Source organism: Neomonachus schauinslandi, chromosome 11 (genome assembly GCF_002201575.2).
Source record: "Neomonachus schauinslandi chromosome 11, ASM220157v2, whole genome shotgun sequence".
Classification (NCBI taxonomy): Eukaryota; Metazoa; Chordata; class Mammalia; order Carnivora; family Phocidae; genus Neomonachus; species Neomonachus schauinslandi.
Window position 1 is genome coordinate 100,166,100 of NC_058413.1, and position 21,341 is coordinate 100,187,440.

The window sequence follows — 21,341 nt, forward strand, 5'->3', positions numbered from 1 at the left end:
TGGGGGTGTTAGCGATGTGATTGCAAAGATAGGGACCCTTGAGCCTGCTGACACTGGGGGTTCGTTTGCATCCCCACTGCCTGGTTCTAAATAAATAATAAATGTATGGCTTAAATGAGAAAGGGATTGGCATGTGGCATGGAAACGGAGAATTATTGGACCTCCTCTGGAAGGCGGTGCCAGAAAAGAGCCTGCAGCCCAGGACTGAAATTCTCTCTCCTGCTTAGAGATCAAGACACCTTTTCACCACAGCTTTGGCAACTAGCATCAAAGACGAAGATTAGGATTATAGCTAACAATAAATAAGTATTATGTACTTATCGACCGCTAAGCATTATTCTAGGTTCTTTATACGTAGCAATTCATTTTTATTCTCTTGACAAGAAATTCCACTTGAATCTCATTTTACAGCTGAGAAAACTAAAGCACAGAGAAGTTATGTAACTTGCCCAAGGAGAACCAGCTACTACTAGGTGGCAGAGCCAGAATTTGAAAACAGGATGATCTTTGTCGTTGAAAGAAAGAGAATGGATTGCTAAGATGTTGGCTCGTTCGTTGAATCCAGTGGGTTTTCTTTTTTCCTCTTTGCTGCCATCTAAGAATTCCTTTATTTAGCGAATCTCAAGGAATGTGCCCTTTGTTCTTTCCATTTTTATCTGTAATTGGTCTAGAGGTGGGCATGTGACTACCATTTGGGTCAATAAGATGTAAGAAAGCCCGCTGGGCACTTCTGAAAAAGATCTCCTCTCATGAAAACCCCCCTCCCAGGCAAAGGTGAACGACAGACGGATGGAACCCGGCCGCTGCATGATGCTGTCCAGCCACCATTCTATCCCAGAAGAGCCTACCTCTGGATTTCCTTTTAGTGAGATTAATAAACCCCTATTGTTCAGACCATTTTCAGCCAGATATTCTGTCACTTAGTCTCCATTCCATTCTGCTGTTCTCTTTCCTTCATAGCTCTGTCACGATCAGAAAGTCTCTGATTTATTGACTTGTTTCCTTATCCCCCGCTTATGCTTCTAGAACATAAACTCCCAAGAACAGGGCTCTTCCATCTGCTACTCACTGCTCTGTCCCCCAGGGTTCAAGACCATGTCTGGCCAAAGTACTAGGGAATCTAAATGTAAACCCAAGAGGCTCACAGTTCTGTGGGGAAACAGAAAAATAAGACAGTTATAATGCAGTTTAATAAATGTCACCTTAGAGGTAAAAATCACAGAAGACTGTCTGTGAAGGGACTGAGCCTTATAAAACTGTTACGACCAGGCTGGTCTCAGATTTTCATAGATGAAAGCAGAAGCCTTATTGTTTTATAGCTTGCTTTTGAAGGAGATTGCAAAGCATTCCTTTAAACCAGGCAATCCAGTTATGCAAAATGTAAGTAAGGGCCATCCTTTTGGGAGGTACCCCAAATGCCTGAAGTTTCAGAAGTTGTGGCCTTTGGGTAAATGGCACTTGGGTTTAAGAGAGCCCTATCTCCACAAACTTGGTTGCTTCTTGGTGGTCTTGGTGGCTCCTGGGGAGTCAAGTGAGCTCTTCCCAAGAGCAGTTTTCTACAGAAGGGAGGCACAGTCCTGGTCATCCCCACCTGCTCCTAGGAACAGAGATGGACTTGGCTTTCTCCATCCAGCCTGGACTGGCCTGTTAGTGTCCTTCAGGATGGAATCTCTAGAAATTGTAACGTGAATGTCCGAGGAGATGGAACAATTGAAAACATCCTGCAAATGGACGGATACTGGGTTGTAACATGATGGTCCTATACAACCAAATGAACAAACATGTGCGATAATAGACTCTCGGGCACTGATATGATTGTCAGGGCGTGTGGGGGGGGTGGTAGGGGGAAGGCAGGAATCTCCCTGTGGGAAGCAGCAATGTCCTCTGTCAGTAATCCTGGGGAGAGGGAAATCTTGGGAGGAGAAACAGACTGGAGAGATGGGCCTCAAACCTGGCGGACGAGGACAATCCTCTCTCTAGGGAAGGGGTAGACAAGCTTCTTCTGTAAATATCCAGGTAACAGATATTTTAGGCTTTGCGGGCCATACCGACAGTTGCTGTCACAATTACTCAACTCTGCCATTACAGTGCACAAACAGCCACAGACAACACATGCATGATTGGCCATGGCTGCATCCCAGTAAAACCTCACAAGACAGGCAGCAAGCTGGGTTTGGCTCATGGGCCATAGTTTGTCCACCTCTGTTTTAGAGCATCATGGCGATAGGGCCTGGGAACCAGGGAAGGTAGACATGCCATGGGCAGGTAAGCCTAACTCCAAATAGATGCTTGTCCAAGAGCTATGCCAAAAGGCTACCTTCCAGGGGTGCCTGGGTGGCTCAGTCGGTCAAGCGTCTGCCTTCGGCTCGGGTCCTGATCTTGGGGTCCTGGGATCTGGCCCTGTGTCAGGCTCCCTGCTCAGCGGTAAATCTGCTTCTCCCTCTCCCTCTGCCCCTCCCCCCCAGCTGGTGCTCTCTCTCTCTCTCAAATAAATAAAATCTTAAAAAAAAAAAAAAAAGACTACCTTCCAGAACCCTCTAAGGATGTGAGCTCTGAAGATACCTGTTTCTAATAGCAGCTGTGAGATAGTGCCTGTTACCTCTCTTGCTAACTCCTAAACTTCTCTTCAGGTAGAAGTCACAGCCTTGGCCTAGTGTGTTAAAGGAAATAAGAGAAGGACCTGCCCCACACTTGGGACCCAGGAGCAAAGGGGACACCTGTTCTCTGATCCTCAGACGTGGTGGTGGCACCAGTGGGCCCCAGCAGAGGATGGGGTCCCCAGAGAAGGCAATTGTTGAGGAACAGGAGAAGCATGTTCCCGAGAGAAGGAAGCAGCGGACCCCGTAGGAAAGAGAGCTCATCACCGCAGACGCTGCTCTGTAGGTGTGTGGGGGCGTGAGCTGCCAGAACTAGGGGTGCTTAAGGAAAAGGGGGTCTTCTTTTCTAATCATGGGTAGCGAAGACTGGATGTCCCGGTTGCTCATCTTTGAGTCCCCGTAGCCCACATGGGAAGCACAGAGTCGGTGGTCACCCAGTTGTTCCTCCACTGACTGACTGCGCCCACCCTGTCCTGCATGAGGGCATTAGACTCAACTCAGCACAGTGACCGTGGCAGTTAGAACAAAGGACCAAAGTTAACTGGGCCAGAGAGAGGAATTGCTTTAATTGCAACCACAAGGGGTCATACAGATTTGCTCAGCTTCCGCCCCACCAGGGTGAAAAGCCCTTCGTTGTCACACATGGTGGAGGGATAACTTTGACAGATCACCTCAAACCACTCAACAGAGTAGCCAGCCTCCCTCACGGCAGCCTCTATTGCCTCCTGGCCCAGGCAGAGGCTGGAGAACCTCCGCTCCCCGATCATGTAGTAGCTGCTCTTCAGGGCGTCCACCACCACCAGGAAGCCCCCCGGCTTTAGCAGGCTGCCGAGGTTCCTGAGGGCTGCACAGTAGGCAGGGAGGTCTGGGCAGGCGGCGTCCAGGCACAGCGTGCTGAGCAGACAGTCGGCCAGGGGCAGGGACACAGCGCCCAGTGGCCGGCTCTGAGTCACGTCGCACTTCAGGACCTGCCTGACCACGCGCCGCAACTTCTCTTCCTTCTCCAGCGCCTTGGCTCTGAAATACACAAACCGACAAACACCACTTGCCACGCTGTACTCATGAAAACCCCAGGTCTCTTTGGTCGGGGCTGAAAATGGCAGGGTCGTCCCAAGTGGTATATCCTTGGGGACATCCCTGTTGGAAAAATGGAGAAAGGAGACACAGAGGACCCTTTCAGCATATGAATGTGACCACGTTACCCTGTGCTGGGCTAAATCTCCTTATGAAGTAGGTAATAACATGAAAATGATGATGAAACTACTTACTGCCTGCTTCTCCCACGGACTGGAATTATTCTTCCTCCACTGCTTAGAATAGTGCCTGGCTCATTTTTTGTTATTATTACTACTACTACGACGACTACTACTACTACTACTTATTTGTTTATTAATTATTACACTTGTCTCCTCTGCCAAACTACAACATAGCAGCCACTTGACCGATACATATCAGGCAATAATGGCTTTAAAATGTGGAAACAGGGGCACCTGGGTGGCTCAGTCATTAAGCGTCTGCCTTCAGCTCAGGTCATGATCCCAGGGTCCTGGGATTGAGCCCCGCACTGGGCTCCCTGATCAGTGGAGAGCCTGCTTCTCCCTCTGCCACTCCCCATGCTTGTGTTCCTTCTCTCGCTGTGTCTCTCTCTCTCTGTCAAATAAATAAATAAAATCTTTTAAAATGTGGAAACAGTATTTCTGTGTAGCTGCTGATCAGGCTGGGGGAGTGAGTGGGGTCATCCATAGACATTTACAGAAATGGTGGGTAACCACAACACAACCATGGCCAGGGCCCCTCTAGGAAAGAAGAAAACCACTACTTGCCATTCTTGAACCCCAAAACATATTCCAGATAGAGAGCGTGTTTTCTCAAGGGGATCATTTTCTCGGTAGTCTTGCTCAGAATACTATCCTTTTCTACCAAATCAGTGGGGTTTCCTGAGAGGAAACCAGCTTGTAAAAGAGGCAGAGAAGGCAAGGGCAGGAGATGGAATAGAGTGCCTTGGATCTTTTTGTTAGCAGAGGCATGAAGGAACAAGCTGACGGATGAGCAAAATTAAATGAGCATATAGAGTGCACAGGAGAAACTGGAGAAAGAGACAAGGAGAAAGCAGTAGCAGAAAATCAGAGAGCCAAGAGAAAAGTAAGAACAAGTGTTTAAAGTGCCCAGAAGGCCACAGAGCCCAAATAATAGGAGTGATGACTGCATATCCAGAGCTTTGAGGAAGTCGGTCAACAGAGAGAACACCAGGGGTGCCAATCCAAGCCTACATTCAGGCAACACACAGTCCATTGGCTCCAGAAGAAGACAGCCTCTCAGGCAGCAAGGCTTGATGAAGAGAATGGCCCAACGGAGGATGGCCCAACATCAGAGCAGATGAGAGAGGGACTTACCCTGGGACCACTTCTGGTCACGAGGAAAAGTCAATGGTTTAAATAAAACTTGGAAATGTACCTCCACATAGAATGATTTGAGATAACAGCAATTAGTTGTGAACATCCTATTTCAATATTTAGTTAAAATTTTAAACCCAGGGGCGCCTGGGTGGCTCAGTCAGTTAAGCGTCTGCCTTGGGCTCAGATCATGATCCCGGGGTCCTGGGATCGAGTCCCACATTGGGCTCCTTACTCAGCAGGGAGCCTGCTTCTCCCTCTCCCTCTGCCTGCCGCTCCCCCTGCTAGTGCTTGCTCTCTCTCTCTGTCAAATAAATAAATAAAATCTTTAAGAAAAAATCTTAAGCCCAGTGCAAAATCAGCTATTTATAAACATCCTTTACATTATAATTTTCCACTTAAGAGGTTTAGCAATAAGCATATGAAAAAAAATTCTCAACATTTTTGGCCATCAGAGAAATGCAAATTAAACAATGAGATACCACTTCACATCCACTAGGACGGCTATAGTAAAAAAAAACAGACAATCACAAGTGTTGGCAAGGACATGGAGAAATGGAAACCGCCTCACACTATTGGGGAGAATATAAAATGGCCTAGCTACTTCGGAAAACAGTCTGGTGGAAGTTCCTTAGAAGATTCATTATAACAAATGTAGTGATCTGATGGGTACATGCACCCCAATGTTTATAGCAGCAATGTCCACAATAGCCAAACTATAGAAAGAGCCAAGATGTCCATCAACAGATGAATGGATAAAGAAGATGTGGTATATATATATATACAATGGAATATTATGCAGCCATCAAAAAACCCTGAGATCTTGCCATTTGCAATGACATGGATGGAACTAGAGGGTATTATGCTAAGCGAAATAAGTCAATCAAAGAAAGACAAGTATCATACGATCTCACTGATATGAGGAATTTGAGAAACAAGACAGAGGATTATAAGGGAAGGGAGGAAAAAATGAAACAAGATGAAACCAGAGAGGGAGACAAACCATAAGAGACTCTTAATCTCAGGAAACAGAGGGTTGCTGGAGTGGTGGGGGGTGGGAGGGATGGGGTGGCTGGATGATAGACACTGGGGAGGGTATGTGCTATGGTGAGAGCTGTGAATTGTGCAAGACTGTTGAATCACAGATCTGTACCTCTGAAACAAATAATGCAATATATGTTAAGAAAAAAAAAAAAGCAGCAGGGGAAGAATGAAGGGGGGGAAATCAGAGGGGGAGACAAACCATGAGAGATGATGGACTCTGAAAAACAAACTGAGGGTTCTAGAGGGGAGGGGGGGTGGGAGGATGGGTTAGCCCGGTGATGGGTATTAAAGAGGGTACATTCTGCATGGAGCACTGGGGTTATGCACAAACAATGAATCATGGATCACTACATCAAAAACTAATGGTGTAATGTATGGTGGCTAACATAACATAATAAAATAAAATTTAAAAAAAGAAGGTTCATCATAGAGTTACCGCATGACCCAGGAATTCCAAGAGAAATGAACACATATGCCCACACAAAAAATTGCACATAATTATAGCAACATTATTCATCATAGCCAAAAGATGGAGACCACCCAAATGTCCATCAACCTATGAAGAAATAAATAAAGTGTGGTATACCGATGCAATGGAATCATAGTCAGTCATATAAAGGAATGAAGTGCTGATTCATGCTACAACATGGAAGAACCTTGAAAACAGGATGCTAAGTAAAAGAAACCAGAAACAAAAGGCCACATATTGTATGATTCCATTTACATGAAATGTCCAGAAAAGGCAAAGCTACAAAGACCAGGGGCAGACCAATGGTTGCCAACAGGGAGAGGATCTGGGAAATGGGACTGACTGTCAGTGGGTACAGGGTTTGTTTGGGAAGTTATGAAAATGTTCCAGAACCGGGGTGAAGATTGCACAACTACATGGATATCCTAAGAACTATCCAATGGCACACTTTAAATGAGTGAATCACATGTGTTGTTAATTTTATCTTGGGAAAGCTGTTTATACTAAGGAGAGAAAGAGAAGTAGCTTAGCAAGGTATTGGCTTCAGGAAATTCCTACCAGCCAAGAAAGCAGGAGAGACAGGGAATGATAATTATCTTTGGTTGGGTCTACCTACTCTCCTATCAAGGGTAAAATGGTAGTAGGGTGACAAGTTTGTCCTGATTGGTCTGGACTTTCCTGGTTTTCCCACTGAAAATCCCATGTCCTGGGAACCCCTCTCAATCCTGGGCAAACAGGGATTCTAAAAGCAGGGAAATCAGTTACAAAGCTGCCACTCCACCTCCTAGAACGTGGATGATTTGACTGAACATTTTAAGAATAAAAAATAACAATTCAACATTATGGAAGTCTGTGAAACACAGATTTGAATGGTAAATTAATCTAGAATAGAAAAATTCAAATAACCTATCAGCACATATGGATAGCCGAAGGTAGAGAAAAAGCCCAAGGAGTGAAAACTAGGGTGTGTTTTTGGACATGTTTCAAGATGATCCTCTACATTGGGAACACCGCGGGATTGTATATTTAAATGATGACGTCAGAAGCACGTTGGATCTCTGTGCCCTATTGTGTGTTAAGCTATTTGAAAGACACGCGTTACCCCAGAACTAGTCCTTGCCAGTCAGTTGATGATGGAAATTGTTCCCAAACAGCAAGACACACTGCAAAGTCTAGAAAGCTCATGGAGAATGTGCCAATTTGAGAGGGAAATTGGCAGGAAACACCCATTGCTGTGGAGACCTGCTTGTCCCTGGGTACACAGCCAACACTGGGGGACTCAGTGGCCCAGGTAGCTGTGCCAAGATGCCATCTCAGGGCTTCTGAGCGCTGCACTGTTCGCACGCCCAGGGAAATGGACTGGCCTTCAGCTCAAAGGGTAGGGAATCAACACACCCAGAAAGGTGTTAGGCGGTTCCACAGGAAGCTAACAGCAGTGTGAGTGTTTCTCTAGGTCTGAAGATCTGCTCTTTCCAACACACGTAAAAAAAAGGGCAGCTATTTCCTCTGTAAATATGCAATCCATGAAGCCTGAGGGTGCTGGGGAGGGAGGGGATACAGAGTAGGGCTCCTGAGAAGAGTGCTTGGTGAGAGTATATTCCCACACCCCAAGAAATTACTCTGAGCTTCAGGGGAGGGTCCTCCTGCCCTCTGGCTGCAAGGCAGCTGGTGGACCAGAAGGCCCTGGATGAGATCTTTCAATGACACTCACTCCGCAAAGCCCCGTCCCCAGAGGTTCCAGCAGGCCCTCTTGAGGGAGAACCAGCAAAATGTGTGAAGGATATAAAACGCTACATAAGCTTGGATACCAAAGTAAGAACCGTACGAGCCAGGAATAATCATTAGTAAGCCTTTGGTACAGGCCACAGTGAATCAGGTGAAACACAGACATTTCAGGTGGGAGAGGCTGGGAAGCAAAAGGCATGCAGTTATTTATTTTACAATTTTTTTTGAACCTCTGTGATGTGGCAGGAAGAGTACTGGGCAATGGGGACCCAAGATAGAACAAACAAGAAACAGATCCTATCGTTGTGGGGATTACATTTTGGAGCAGTCTGGGGCAGAGGGGAGAAAGAATTAATCCAACCATCATCCACAAAAGTGACAAATTAATACTGTGATAAACGCTAGGAAGGAGAGGGACATGGCGCCAACAAAGGAATGTTGGAAGCTAGAGTTGGTCTGAAGTATCAAGGAAAGCTTCTCCACAATGGAGTCAGGTAAGCAGGGACAGAATAAACGAGAGTTCACTAGGGCCATGGAGAGTAGGGAGGGGAGGAGGATATCCCAGTAAATGGAAACAGCACATGCAAAGGCCATGTGGTGAGTGGAAAGAGGAGGGAAGGCCGATGAGGCTGGATCTCAGAAAACAAAGCAGAGCATGGTCGAAAAGGGAGGTGATAGGGGTCAGCAGGTGCCAGACTAGACAGATCTTTGGGGACCGTGTTAAGAATTTTGCTTTTTATCCTTTTTGTCCTGTTCATGGGAAGATATGAAGGAGTGGTGCTAAGGAACGGAGTGGTGCAATCAGACCTACATTTTGAGGCGATCCCTTTGGGACAAGAATGGTGGTGGAAGGAGAGTTAGGAGGGAGAGGATGGTGGCTTGAACCAGGAAAATAGACTGGATAGAAAATATTGGAAGACATATACTGGTTTGAGAGAAACTCAGAAGTAAAATGGACAGAGCTTGGTGCATGCTCACAGAACATGACTGAGAGGGAGGAGGCAAGTTTGGCTTCTCGGCTTCTGGCTTGTTCAAGTAATTAGATGATGGCAACACCCAGGGAGATGAGAGCAAATGGAGCAAATTTGGGAAGATCATAGCTCTATTTGGGGCACATTCGGACACATGGGTAGAAATGCTTACAATTTGAAGGAAATGGCCAGGTGAAATTTCCTCAGCCTGCCCTGTGCATTTTCCCAGAGAGAATGCAGGGAGAACATCTAAGAGAAAGGCATGCTTTTAAAAGGGAGAAACTTTTCCTAGGTATCACATGGCACCATGACCATCAAGGTCTCGAAGTTGAGAAGGGATATCAATCTTTTACAAGACATGAAAATATAGAGATGCTTCAGGGTAGAGGAAGTTCAATAGCTCTGTGGGACATATGTGGCCCAAGTGTGTCTATTGTGGGCACAGGCAAACATTTTTTTTAATAGACATGAGAATCTTTGTACAGAGAGCATTTACTTCACCTCTACAGGTGCTCAAGCTTCCTTCTGTCAGGCATGTGGAGGTAGGTGGAAGAGCTGCTCTCTGTAGAGGCATGGTGGGGGGAGGGGCTCCAGCTTCCCCAGAACCCTCCTGGCGGCCCTGAGGACTGAGGAGAACTTGCAGAGCATACCTGTAACTCATTCCCACTCACCAGCACCTCCTGGTATATCTGCTGGGAAGCTCTGTTCTAGACACCAGTATTTCTCAAACTGTAAAATGCATACCATCGCCTGCAGATCTCATTAAAATGCAGATTCTCTTGTTCTGTAGGTTGGGAGCGGGGCCTGAGAGCCTGCATTCTTTAATAGGCTCCCAGGTGACATGGAAGCTGCTTAGTCTGAGGACCACAAGGCAGGGCATGGGCTGCAATTTCCAGGAACCCAGAGGTTCATCAGCTCCGTTTCTAGGACTTCTTAAGGTAAACGCTCATTTTCCTTGTCTCGTGCTGGAGTCATAATTTATATTTTAGCATGTGACTCTCTGACTTGATAAATAAATAATGTGAAGCCAGAATTTGGTACCAATGCCTTACAACTTCTTGGATAGTTTTAAAAATGAGTGGTATCTAAATGTATGCGTCCACAGCAAAGGCCGAGGAACAGGAGACGGCTCAAATTGTCTTTGGCAGCACAAGAAAGAGCTTCAGATAAAGAAAAAATAATCTCAAAGGAAATAGGTTATGGGCTGATAGGGGCACTTGAAGATGCAAGAAAGACATAAGTTGAATGGGATCACTATCATTCTCAAAATAGTTGAAGCCACAGGATCTAGCACAAGGATAAGCATGAGAATGCAGAATTTTACTGCCAAAAAATACAGTTGCTTACTCGAACAGTGATTGGGAAAGGACAGTTTCTCAGGAGCCAATTGTTACAAGCTGATGACTCTGGCATGAGATAAGCAGCAATGTTTTTAGTATCTTGCTAGATTTTAAGGGTTCATTTCTGAATGAGATGGAAAGGCTTGTGATAGCCAGGGAAATTGAGAAGAAAGTTCTAAAAGCCTTTTTGACGTGATTTGGACCTCAGAAAGGTATATTGTCTGATTGACTGAAAAACTCTTTTATAAACTTTCCCTGAAATTCTATAAATCCTGAGGAATTCCTTAGTTATATAATAATTTTGGATATTGCCCAAATCGTCATAGCTACAGGGTTTGTTTGGTTTTTTCCCTAGTTAATACCAGTTTCATTCTGTGGAATCACCTAGTCGATAGAAGAAAAAAAAAAGAGGTTTGAAATTACATTTATTTTTAGGAACATTATCTTCAGTTTGAAGACTACAGCTAGCATAAAATTCTAAGTAAGGGGTTTATAGGTTAAAATGGCATATGAAAGTAGCCTCTCAACTTCTTACCAAATGCCAGTGAGCGGGGGCAGAAATAGAGAAATATTTAGGCAATAGCAAACAATTTTATGGTGGTGTTCACATGTAAAGGCAACAAAAACATGTTTCCAATATACACGGGCTTAGAAAATGTCACTTGTGTGTTCTTCTTGAAAACATTATTTTGAAGGCCTATTCAGTGGACCAAAAGATGAATCAGAATTAAAAACTAAACAACTAGAAAAATCAGATAAAATGAACATAAAATTAAAATGTTCACATAATTGCAAATATGATTACAAACTGAAAGCAAATGTCCAAACTGATCTTGAAAGAAAATATGAAAATGATGCATTAAATTACAATATTTGGATTTAAAATCTCCAATTTTTAAAAAAGATTTTACTTATTTATTTGATACAGAGAGAGAGCGCATGGACAAGCAAGCACACAAATCGGGGGAGGGGCAGAGGGAGAGAGAGAAGCAGTCTCCCCACTGAGCAGAGAGCCCGACATGGGGCTCGATCCCAGGACTCTAGCATAATTACCTGAGCCAAAGGCAGATGCTTAACCTACTGAGCCACGCAGGCATCCCTAAAATCTCCAATTTTAACAAGAAACACTGGGGAGAGAGATGACAGAAGGACTTTGGGTATCAAAAATTGTTAAGTTCCTCATATTATGAGGAAGAAAAAAATTACTGATTCTTACCTGACATTGGTAAGATGAGAGAATTTGTATCCAGCATACCTACATTTTAAGAAATACTAAAAGGAGTTCTTCAGATGAAGGAAGTGATGCCAGATAGAAGTCTAGATCTGCAAAAATGAATGAGGAATACTAGAGAGGACAGATATGCAGATAAATATAAAGGACTTTATATATGTTTGTTTAAAATACTATTGACTAATATGAATATACTTAAAACTACTGAACTATATACTTAAAAATAGTTCAGATGCTAAATTTTATGGTATGTTTTTTAACCACAATAAAAAAAAGGAATAAAAAATAAAAGCACTACTAACTTTTTAAAGCAAAAATAATAACAGTGTATTATAATGTTATAGTATATATGAAGTAAAATATATGACAAGTGCATAAGGCAAGAGTGGGTTAGTTAAAGGAATTACACTATTGTAATATCCTACATTGCTCATGAGGTAATAGATATGTTAAAAATACATACTGAAATTTCTAGAAAAATTACACATGCACACACATATATACACTCACACAAAATACAAAGGAGGTCAATAGAAAAGATCAGAGTCAACAGAGAGGATAAAAAGGAATACTAAAAATCTTTATATTTATACTAATGGAATACCAAACATTATTACACCAAGGAGAAGTGGGAACAAAGGCATAAGTGAAAAATAAAACAGATGGGACAAGTAGAAAATATATACCAAGATGATTGATTTAGACTCAATCATACATTATCAGTAATTACATTAAATGTAAGTAAACTAAAGAATCCAGTTAAAAGGCAGAAATCATCACGTTGGATTGAAAAGCAAGACCTACTACATTCTACTTGCAGGAAAAACATTTTAAGTATAAAAACACACGTAGGCTGAAAACAAAAGGGTGGAAAAGATATACCATGTCTATTAGTTATTGCTGCATTATAAATTACTCTAAAACTTAGCGAATTAAAATGACACTTATTTCCTAGTGTCTGTGGGTCAGATATCTGGGCACAGATTAGCTGAGTACCTCTGATGCAAGGTCCCTCATGAGGTACAGTGTTGGCCATGTCTTCAGTCTCACTTGCAGGTACAAGTGGGGGGGAAATTTGCTTCCAAGCTCACTCCAGACAAGCGAGTAAGAGGGAACACCCAATAAGGAAGCCATAGTATTTTTGTAAGCTAATCTCAGGATTAATGTCCCAGTACTCTGCTGCATTGTGCATGTTAGAATCTAGTCACTAAATCAAATGGATACCCAAGGAAGGCAATTAAACAAGAGATGAATATTTGAGGTGAAGATTATTGGGAGCCATCTTTGAGGCTATCTACCACTCCATGCAAACACCAAGCATAAGAAGGCTGATGTGGCCATATTAATATCAAAGTAGACTTCAAGACAAAATGCATTACTGGCAGTAAAGGGAGATATTTCTTAATGATAAAATGGTCACTAAATCAAGAAGACAAAACAATCCTAAAAATATATGCAGGTAGTAACAAAGCTTCAAAATGTATGAAGCAAATGTTGACAGAATGATGGGGAAGAAGAGATAAATCCACAATCATAGTTTGATATTTTAATGCCTTTCTATCAGTAATTGATAAGCAAAAAATCATGTAGAAAATTTGAAATACTATCGATCTACCTGACTTAATTCATATTTATAGAAACCACACCTACAACAGGATGATATACATTCTTCTCAATGTAGAAAGCACATAGATTGTTAACCAAAGTAGACCATACGGTGACCATAAAATCAATCTCTGACTACAGTAATATTTAAATAGAAACCAATAACAATATCTAGAAAATCCTGAAATTTTTGGAAATTAAGCAACACAATCCTAAATAATTCAGGTCAAAGAAGAAATCACAAAGGAAATTAGAAAATATGTTGAAGTGAGGCACCTGGGTGTCTCAGTCAATTAAGTGTCTGATTCTTGATTTCAGCTCAGGTTATGATCTCAGGGTTGTGGGTTGGACTCCATGCTCAGAGGGGAGTTTGTTTGAGATTCTCTATCTTCTCTCTCTCTGCCCATCCCCGCCCCCTGTGCATGCTCTCTCTCTCAAATAATAAATATACAAATCTTTTAAAAAATTAAGAAAATATGCTGAAGTGGATAATAATAAAAATATGACATATCAAAAATCATGAGATGCAATTGAAACAATTCTAAAGGAAATTTATGGCTTTAAAGGGCTAAGTTAGAGGAAAGAGATGTGTGAAATCAATTATCTAAGCTTCTATCTTCAGAAGCAAGAAAAAGAAGAGCATATAAAAACTAAAGTAAATGGAAGAGAGAAAATAAGAAAAATAAGAGCAGAAATCAACACAATTGAAAATGGACAGACAATAGAAAAAAATCAACAAAACCAAAAGTTGGTCCTTCAAAAAGATTAATAAAATTGGTCAATCTCTAACAAGTTTGATGAAGATATTTTTTAAAAGACAAATTGCCAATATCAAGAATGAAAGAAAGGGGTGCCTGGGTGGCTCAGTCGTTAAGCGTCTGCCTTCGGCTCAGGTCATGGTCCCAGGGTCCTGGGATCGAGCCCCGCATCGGGCTCCCTGCTCCACAGGAAGCCTGCTTCTCCCTCTCCCACTCCCCCTGCTTGTGTTGTCTCTCTCTCTGTGTCTCTCTCTGTCAAATAAATAAATAAAATCTTAAAAAAAAAAAAAGAATGAAAGAAGGAAGATTACTAACAGAGTAATAAAGATATATTGTTTAAAAAATCTATGACAATAAAATTGACAACTAAGATGAGTAAGATAAATTCCTTGAAAAATACTACTTATCAAAACAAAGAAGAAATGGAAAATCCAAATAGCCAATAAAAACTACTATTGTGAATTTTAAAAATTTCACACACATGAAAAAAAACTTCAGGTACAGGTAGCTTCACTGGTGAATTCTATCAATCATTTAAGGAAGAAATAATACTGGGGTGCCTGGGTGGCTCAGTCGGTTAAGCGTCCGACTTCGGCTCCAGTCATGATCTCAAGTCCCAGGTCAGTCTCCTTGCTCAGCAGGGAGCCTGCTTCTCCCTCTGCCCCTCTCCCTGCTTGTGCTCTCTCTCTGTCTCTCTCAAAGAAATAAATAAAATCTTTAAAAAAAAGGGAAGAAATAATACTAATAATACACAAACACTTTCAAAAAATAGAGGAAGAAGAAACATTCTCAACTTGTTATATGAATCCAGCATCATGCTGATATCAAAATCTGCTAAGCATATTATAAGAAAAAAAAATAGCTCAATATCCCTCACATATGTAGATGCAAAAATCCCTAACAAGATATTAGCAAATCACATCCAGTCATACATAAAAAGGATACTGCTTTAACCAATGGGTGTATGCCAGTTAGATTTAAACATTCAAAAATCTTCCAATATAATTCACATTTTCAGAATAAAGGAGAAAAGTCATATGACCATCTCAATTAATTCCAAAAAAATCAACAAAATTCAACATTTGATTTAGAACTCCCCAGAAACTAAAAATATAAAGAAATTTTGTCTGACAAAGAATATCTGAAAAATCTATAGTGAATATACTTAACAATGAATCATTGGACATTTTTTCTTATAATATAGAAAAGGGCACATATGTCTACTCTCATCTTTTCTATTCAGCATTGTTAGGGAAGTCCTAGCCAGAGTAATAAGCCCAGAAAAATAAATAAAAGGCCTATAGTTGGAATAGAAGAAGTAAAACTATTTTTATTTGCAGATGATATAAGAGTGTACATAGAAAAACCTACGGAATCTACAAAAAGCACTATTAAACTTATTTAGTGAAGTCAACAAGGTTACAGGACACAAAGTCAGTATATAAAAATCAATTATATTTCTATATACTAGCAAATTTTTAAAATTTGAAATTAAAAATAAAATTGACAATAACATTAAAAAATAAAACACAGGAAAAATTTAACAAAATATTTACAAAATATGAGAACTACAAAACATTACTGAGAGAAACTAAAGAAGTCCTAAATAAATACAGAGATAGATCATGTTTATGGACTGCAGATTCTATATGTCCATTCTCTAACTCTGACTACAGTAAAATTTAAATAGAAACCAATAACAATATCTAGAAAATCTAGATCACTATCAAAGTCTCAGCAGCCTTTTTTGAAAGAAATTGACAAGTTTATTCTAAAATTTAAAGATTTTACTTATTTTATTAGAGAGAGAGCATGTGCGCACACAAGCGGGGGAGGGGCAGACAGAGAGGGAAAAGCAGACTGCCTACTGAGGAGGGGGCTCAACCCCAGGACCCTGGGATCATGACCTGAGCCCAAGGCAGATACTTAACCGCTTAAGTGACTGAGCCACCAGGGCACCCCAGTTTATTCTAAAATTTATATCAAAATATAATGACAATAAAAAAGCTTTTACACAGTGAAGGAAACCATCAACAAGACAAGGCAGCCTACCGAATGGGAGAAGTTATTTGCAAATGACGTATCTGATAAGGGGTTAATAACCAAAACATATAAAGAGCTTATACAACCCCACACCAAAGAAACAATCCAATTAAAATGGTCAGAGGACCCGAATAGATATTTTTCCAAAGATGATATACAAATGGCCAACAGACACATGAACCGCGTGCTCAATATCACTAATCATCAGGGAAATGCAAATCAAAACCACAATAAGATATCACCTCATACCTGTCAGAATGGCTAAAATAAAAAAGATAAGAAATAACAAGTGTTGGCAAGGATGTGGAGAGAAAGGAACCCTCATGCACTATTGGTGCAGCCACAAACAGTATGGAGGTACCTCAAAAAATTACAGTTGAGTTACCATATGATCCAGTAATTCCACTACTGGGTATTTACCCAAAGAAAACAAAACACTAATTTGAAAAGATATAGGCTCCCCCATGTTTATTACACCATTATTTACAATAGCCAAGATAGAGAAGCAACCCAAGTGTCCATCAGTGGATGAACAGATAATGATGTGGTGTATATATTGCTCAGCCATAAAAATGTGATCTTTCCATTTGCAGCAACATGGGTGGACCTAGAACGTATAATGCTAAGTCAAATAAGTCAAACAGAGAAAACAAATACCAGATGATTTCACTCATATGTGGAATTTAAGAAACAAAACAAAGAAAGAAAAAAAGAGACAAATAAAAGAAACAGACTCTTAAATACAAAGAACAAACTGGTGGTTGCCAGAGGGGAGGCGGGAGGGGGGATGGGGGAAACAGGTGAAGGGGATTGAGAGCACACTTATGATGAGCACTCAGTAATGTATAGAATTGTTGAATCTTTATATTGTATACCTGAAACTAATATAATGCTGTATGTTAATTATACTCCAATTAAACATATTAAATTAAATATACTATATATTAAATGTATATATATAATATATAAATTAAATATATTATATGTTTAATATATAATATATATTATATTATTTTACTAAAATATAATTATATATAATATATATATTATATATATACATATATAAAGTCATATATATATGACACTAAAATTGCCAGAAGAATTTTGAAAAAGAACAAAGTTGGAGGAGGATTTACACTATCTGATTTCAAGACTTACTTTTCCTGGTAAAAGGGATAAAAGATCAGCATAAACCCAGTGGAAGTTTAGTGACTCCTCATACAGCAAAAACATTAATCGGGAAACAAAATATGAAATTCCTATTTGTTCATACTATATTATAAGGAATTGTATAAACAATGAGTCACCTTGATAACTTACATCGGACAACCCACATTGACTATCAATAAGACAGTGTAGCAACAACATGTAAGAAAACAAATATGAAGTTTAGAATACTCCAACTAAGCTAGAATTCAGCAGACCATGAAAAGAGAATGAAGGGGTTAAAGAAATAGAAGCAGGCCTGCTGTATTCCCTCTCTCGCTGTCTCTCTATCAAAACAAATTAAAAAAATCTAAAAAAAAAAAAAAGAAATAGAAGCAGGCTTTAAAGTTAGTTTCAGAAGAGAATCTGACTCATGAATAAGCACATTTGGTGAAGCGATGAGAATCAAATTTAAGTGCACATATAGAAAAATGAATTGACCATCACTCCAGAAGAAGAGTATGGAGGTAGACATACTCCTTAGGGACATGTTAAGATCACATGATTTTAGATTTGCCTCTGGGATTCTGGAATATTACTTCACTCCTCCTGTTGTTCAAGTTGAGAAACATGGGCATCATCCCTGAGACTTCCCTGTCATCATTCCCCAAGACAAATCATTATCAAACTTTTATCCAGCCTATCTCAACAATTCATCTTAAAGTCATCTTCCTCTCTCTATCACCAACAAATCCACTGGTCCCAGCCACCATCATCTCTTACCTGGATTAAAGTGTCTCCTTTCTGCATCTCTCATTCTCCTCTAAACCCTCCAATCCATTCTCCACACAACAGCTAAAGAGATCTTCGTAAATGTAAATGGGGTCATCTCACTTTCCCAGTTACACCTCTAATGCCTCTCATCACACTTGAAGTACAGGATTGTTAGCCTGGCCTCAAAGCCCTAAGTGATCTGACATGTGCCTGCCTTCCCTGATACGAGGTCTAGGAGACTCGAGGTTTCCTCATCTTGTCCAACAGTCTATCCCAGTAGCTAGGACTATGTGGCACACCATACATGCTCATGCTAGTTCCTTTAACCAAGAGCCAAAAAGTGTCAGCACTTGTTTCTTGAAGGGGGTTGTCTTGCTGGGAAGTCAGAGCCCTTTCCTGACCAAAGCATGGGATATGTTCATTAAGAATAGGTATGCTTTGGGGGCACCTGGGTGGCTCAGTCAGTTAAGCGTCTACCTTCAGCTTAGGTCCCGATCTCAGGGTCCGGAGATCGAGCCCCGCATCGGGCTCCATGCTCAGTGTGACTCTGCTTAAGTTTCTCTCTCCCTCTCCCTCTGCCCCTCATCCCGCGTGCTCTCTCTCTCTCTCTCTGTCTCTAAAATAAATAAATCTTTAAAAAAACAGGTATGCTTTCCCATTGTGAGCAACAAGACAAGGAAAGACAGAGGATGCTGTACCATACAGATTAGTATATGAGCAAAGTATATGAGCAAAGGTGGGGGTGCAAACTCAGGAAGAAGTGGAATGGGGAAGGGTTATGTAAAAAATAAACCATGGGCAAGAGGGTGGAGAAAGAGAAAATGTACCAAAAAAAAAAAAATTAGTAAGAGCAGGGGGTAGAAAAAGACAGAAAGGTAGAAATAACTGAGCATATAAGAAGTAGCAGACAGGGCCAGCAGGATCGGAAGAGGAATTTTGAAGCGGTCTTTTGATGCAGTTTGCAAAGGAGTCTGTGGGGCCTCGGCAACATGCATAGCAGCAGAGCCTTCCGGCTGCTGGAGGGACAGCAGGACTGGGCTGAGCCATCACAGGGCAATCGCCAGAGGATGGAGGCACATCAGGACAAGAGAAAGACAAAGCGAAATGCAGAACGGGACACCTCTGGCTAGTAGGTTATTGACCAGTTCTCGTGTGGAGAGAAATTAATCATTTAAACAAGACTCATTTGCATAAACTGACCCGTAGACGGGGTAGGCTAAGCTGTTGGTCATTAGTTGTGACTATGTCAAGCTCTGACTTTTGTGGATGGGGAGTAACAAATTCTTTACAGATAATTCCTTTATGCTGCTAATCCCAGTTCGAAAACCTAGTCAGCTTTTTGTTGTGTCTGATGGTGTCAGCATTAGCTCCCTCGCGGCAGAGTCCCGTGCACTGGGATGGAGGATGGCTCTGGGGGGCAAGCCCTGACACCCCAAAGTTGCTGGTAAGGAGCCGGGTTCACCTCTTCCCTGACCTTGTCCTGTGTCGTTGTCCCATGGTACCAGACCTGCACGCTGCACCCCCACACTGTCCTGGGAAGGTTTTGTCTCCTCTTGGCTCAGTGGCCATCTCTTCAATTCTCCTCTGTGTCTTCACACACGTTCTGCTTTTCTGGTACACGCACGTGCATGCACACACTCCCACTCCCCTCTGGCTCGTTCTCTCTCTCTCCTTATTCTCCATCTGGATTTCTCTCTGGGCTCTCTCTGTTCCCTTTGTTTTTTAACTTGGGCACTATGGATAATTCTTGGTTCAGAAAAATGAACCGTCACTCAGGTACCGTCAGAAAGCTGGGAAGCAGACCCTGGTTTCTCTACCTGTTCCCTTCAAGCTCGCACACGTAGGTCACCACTGGGGACCAGTCAAAGGCCCCTGGTTCCTTCTTCAGCCACTTTTGCAGCTCCTGCAGGTTCTGGTCAGTGTAATCGGTGGCAATGATCTCCTTGAAGGATTCACAAGCAGAGAGAAGCTGGTAGATGGTGGGGCCAGAGCCAATGTCAATGAGGAGGTCCCCCTTCACACCGTCTGGTTTAGAGGAGGCAACAAGGAAAGGGGATCAGGCATCATATGACGGCAGCCAGAGCTGATACGCACGATCTTCGCTGGAACTGTGTGAGAGAGACCCCAGAACAGACCATCTCTCTACTCACTCCTCATCCCTCAAAATCTTTTTTTAACATCTTTGCATTTTCCATTCCCCAATCCTGGCTGGAGGCATGCTGCTGGGATATTTTTAGGTGTAGGAGAAGGAAGAAAAGATGTACATCTGGTGTCCAGACCCCTGATCCAGAAAGACTGCTACACAGAAAATGTAAAAACTATTAAGGAATACTTCTGGGGAAAGTTAAATTTGTTTTTAAAATTTTTTAAGTTGTCTGTCTCCAAAAAGCATCCAATTCTTCATATGTTGGGAGGTCTTTTTATTTCATGCACATTCACAACATTCTTTTGAGTTAGAAACAGAGTAAGTACTAGAATCTTCACTTCTTAAGTGGCCCATCATTGTTAAATGGCTGGCTCTGGTCACCTAGCAAATTGATGTGAAATCAAGGACAGAACTCCTGCCTTCTCGTTTCCCTTTGCACACCCAAATTAGATCATGCATATAAAAACACTGTAAATTGTAAAATATCCATACCAAAAAAAAAAAACATTGGTTTTCATTCTCTTTAAATGAATGAGTAATGCCAAAAGGACTGTCACTTAGCAATGACTACTCACGAACCCAGCCATGCCCTGAGACTCCATCTGTATGTCTCACATTTTGCCGGGGAGACACACAGATAACACATGAACTTACCCAGGCAGAATATCTTGAAAAGATTTTTCAGAAGATGCCTGAGAATTTCATTTTCCGCAGAGTGTCTGGACCCAAAGTTGTAATATTTTTCTAGGTAATCCCGAGGGTTAAAATGTCTCAGGTAAGTGTCCTTGGAGGTGAAGCTAGGTTCCATCGTGGCTCGGTCCTGTGTCCACTACCCTCCCTCCCTCTCCTCCAGAACCCAGGGAGTCACCCTGCAAAAACTGTCTTTTTAAGTCTCAGGCTTCAATCTTTCTTCTGTTAGTTCAACCCACCCCTTAGGGACCGACATTTGGTTAAACACTAACAGAAATACACCAAGAATGTTTTGGCTGCTCTAGGAGGTGATGAAACTTTTGGGCAAGAGTGCCTAGGAAATGTGCGTGTGGTAAGGGGAGGGCCACGAGCTGCATGCAATTCTCAGCCAAGGGGTGAAGTTCAAGTG

General features: G+C 41.8%; 1 protein-coding gene across 1 annotated transcript; it reads right to left on the minus strand.

Annotated features, from left to right (window-relative positions):
* Positions 1 to 3,138: 3,138 nt before the first annotated feature.
* On the minus strand, positions 3,139 to 21,126 carry NNMT (nicotinamide N-methyltransferase). Its single transcript, XM_021696409.2, has 3 exons — positions 20,897 to 21,126; positions 19,914 to 20,121; positions 3,139 to 3,614 (listed from the first exon to the last, which is right to left on the minus strand). Exons 1-3 carry the CDS (start codon positions 21,048 to 21,050, stop codon positions 3,182 to 3,184), a joined length of 795 nt encoding a protein of 264 aa, XP_021552084.1. The 5' UTR covers positions 21,051 to 21,126; the 3' UTR covers positions 3,139 to 3,181.
* Between the last annotated feature and the right edge of the window lie 215 nt (positions 21,127 to 21,341).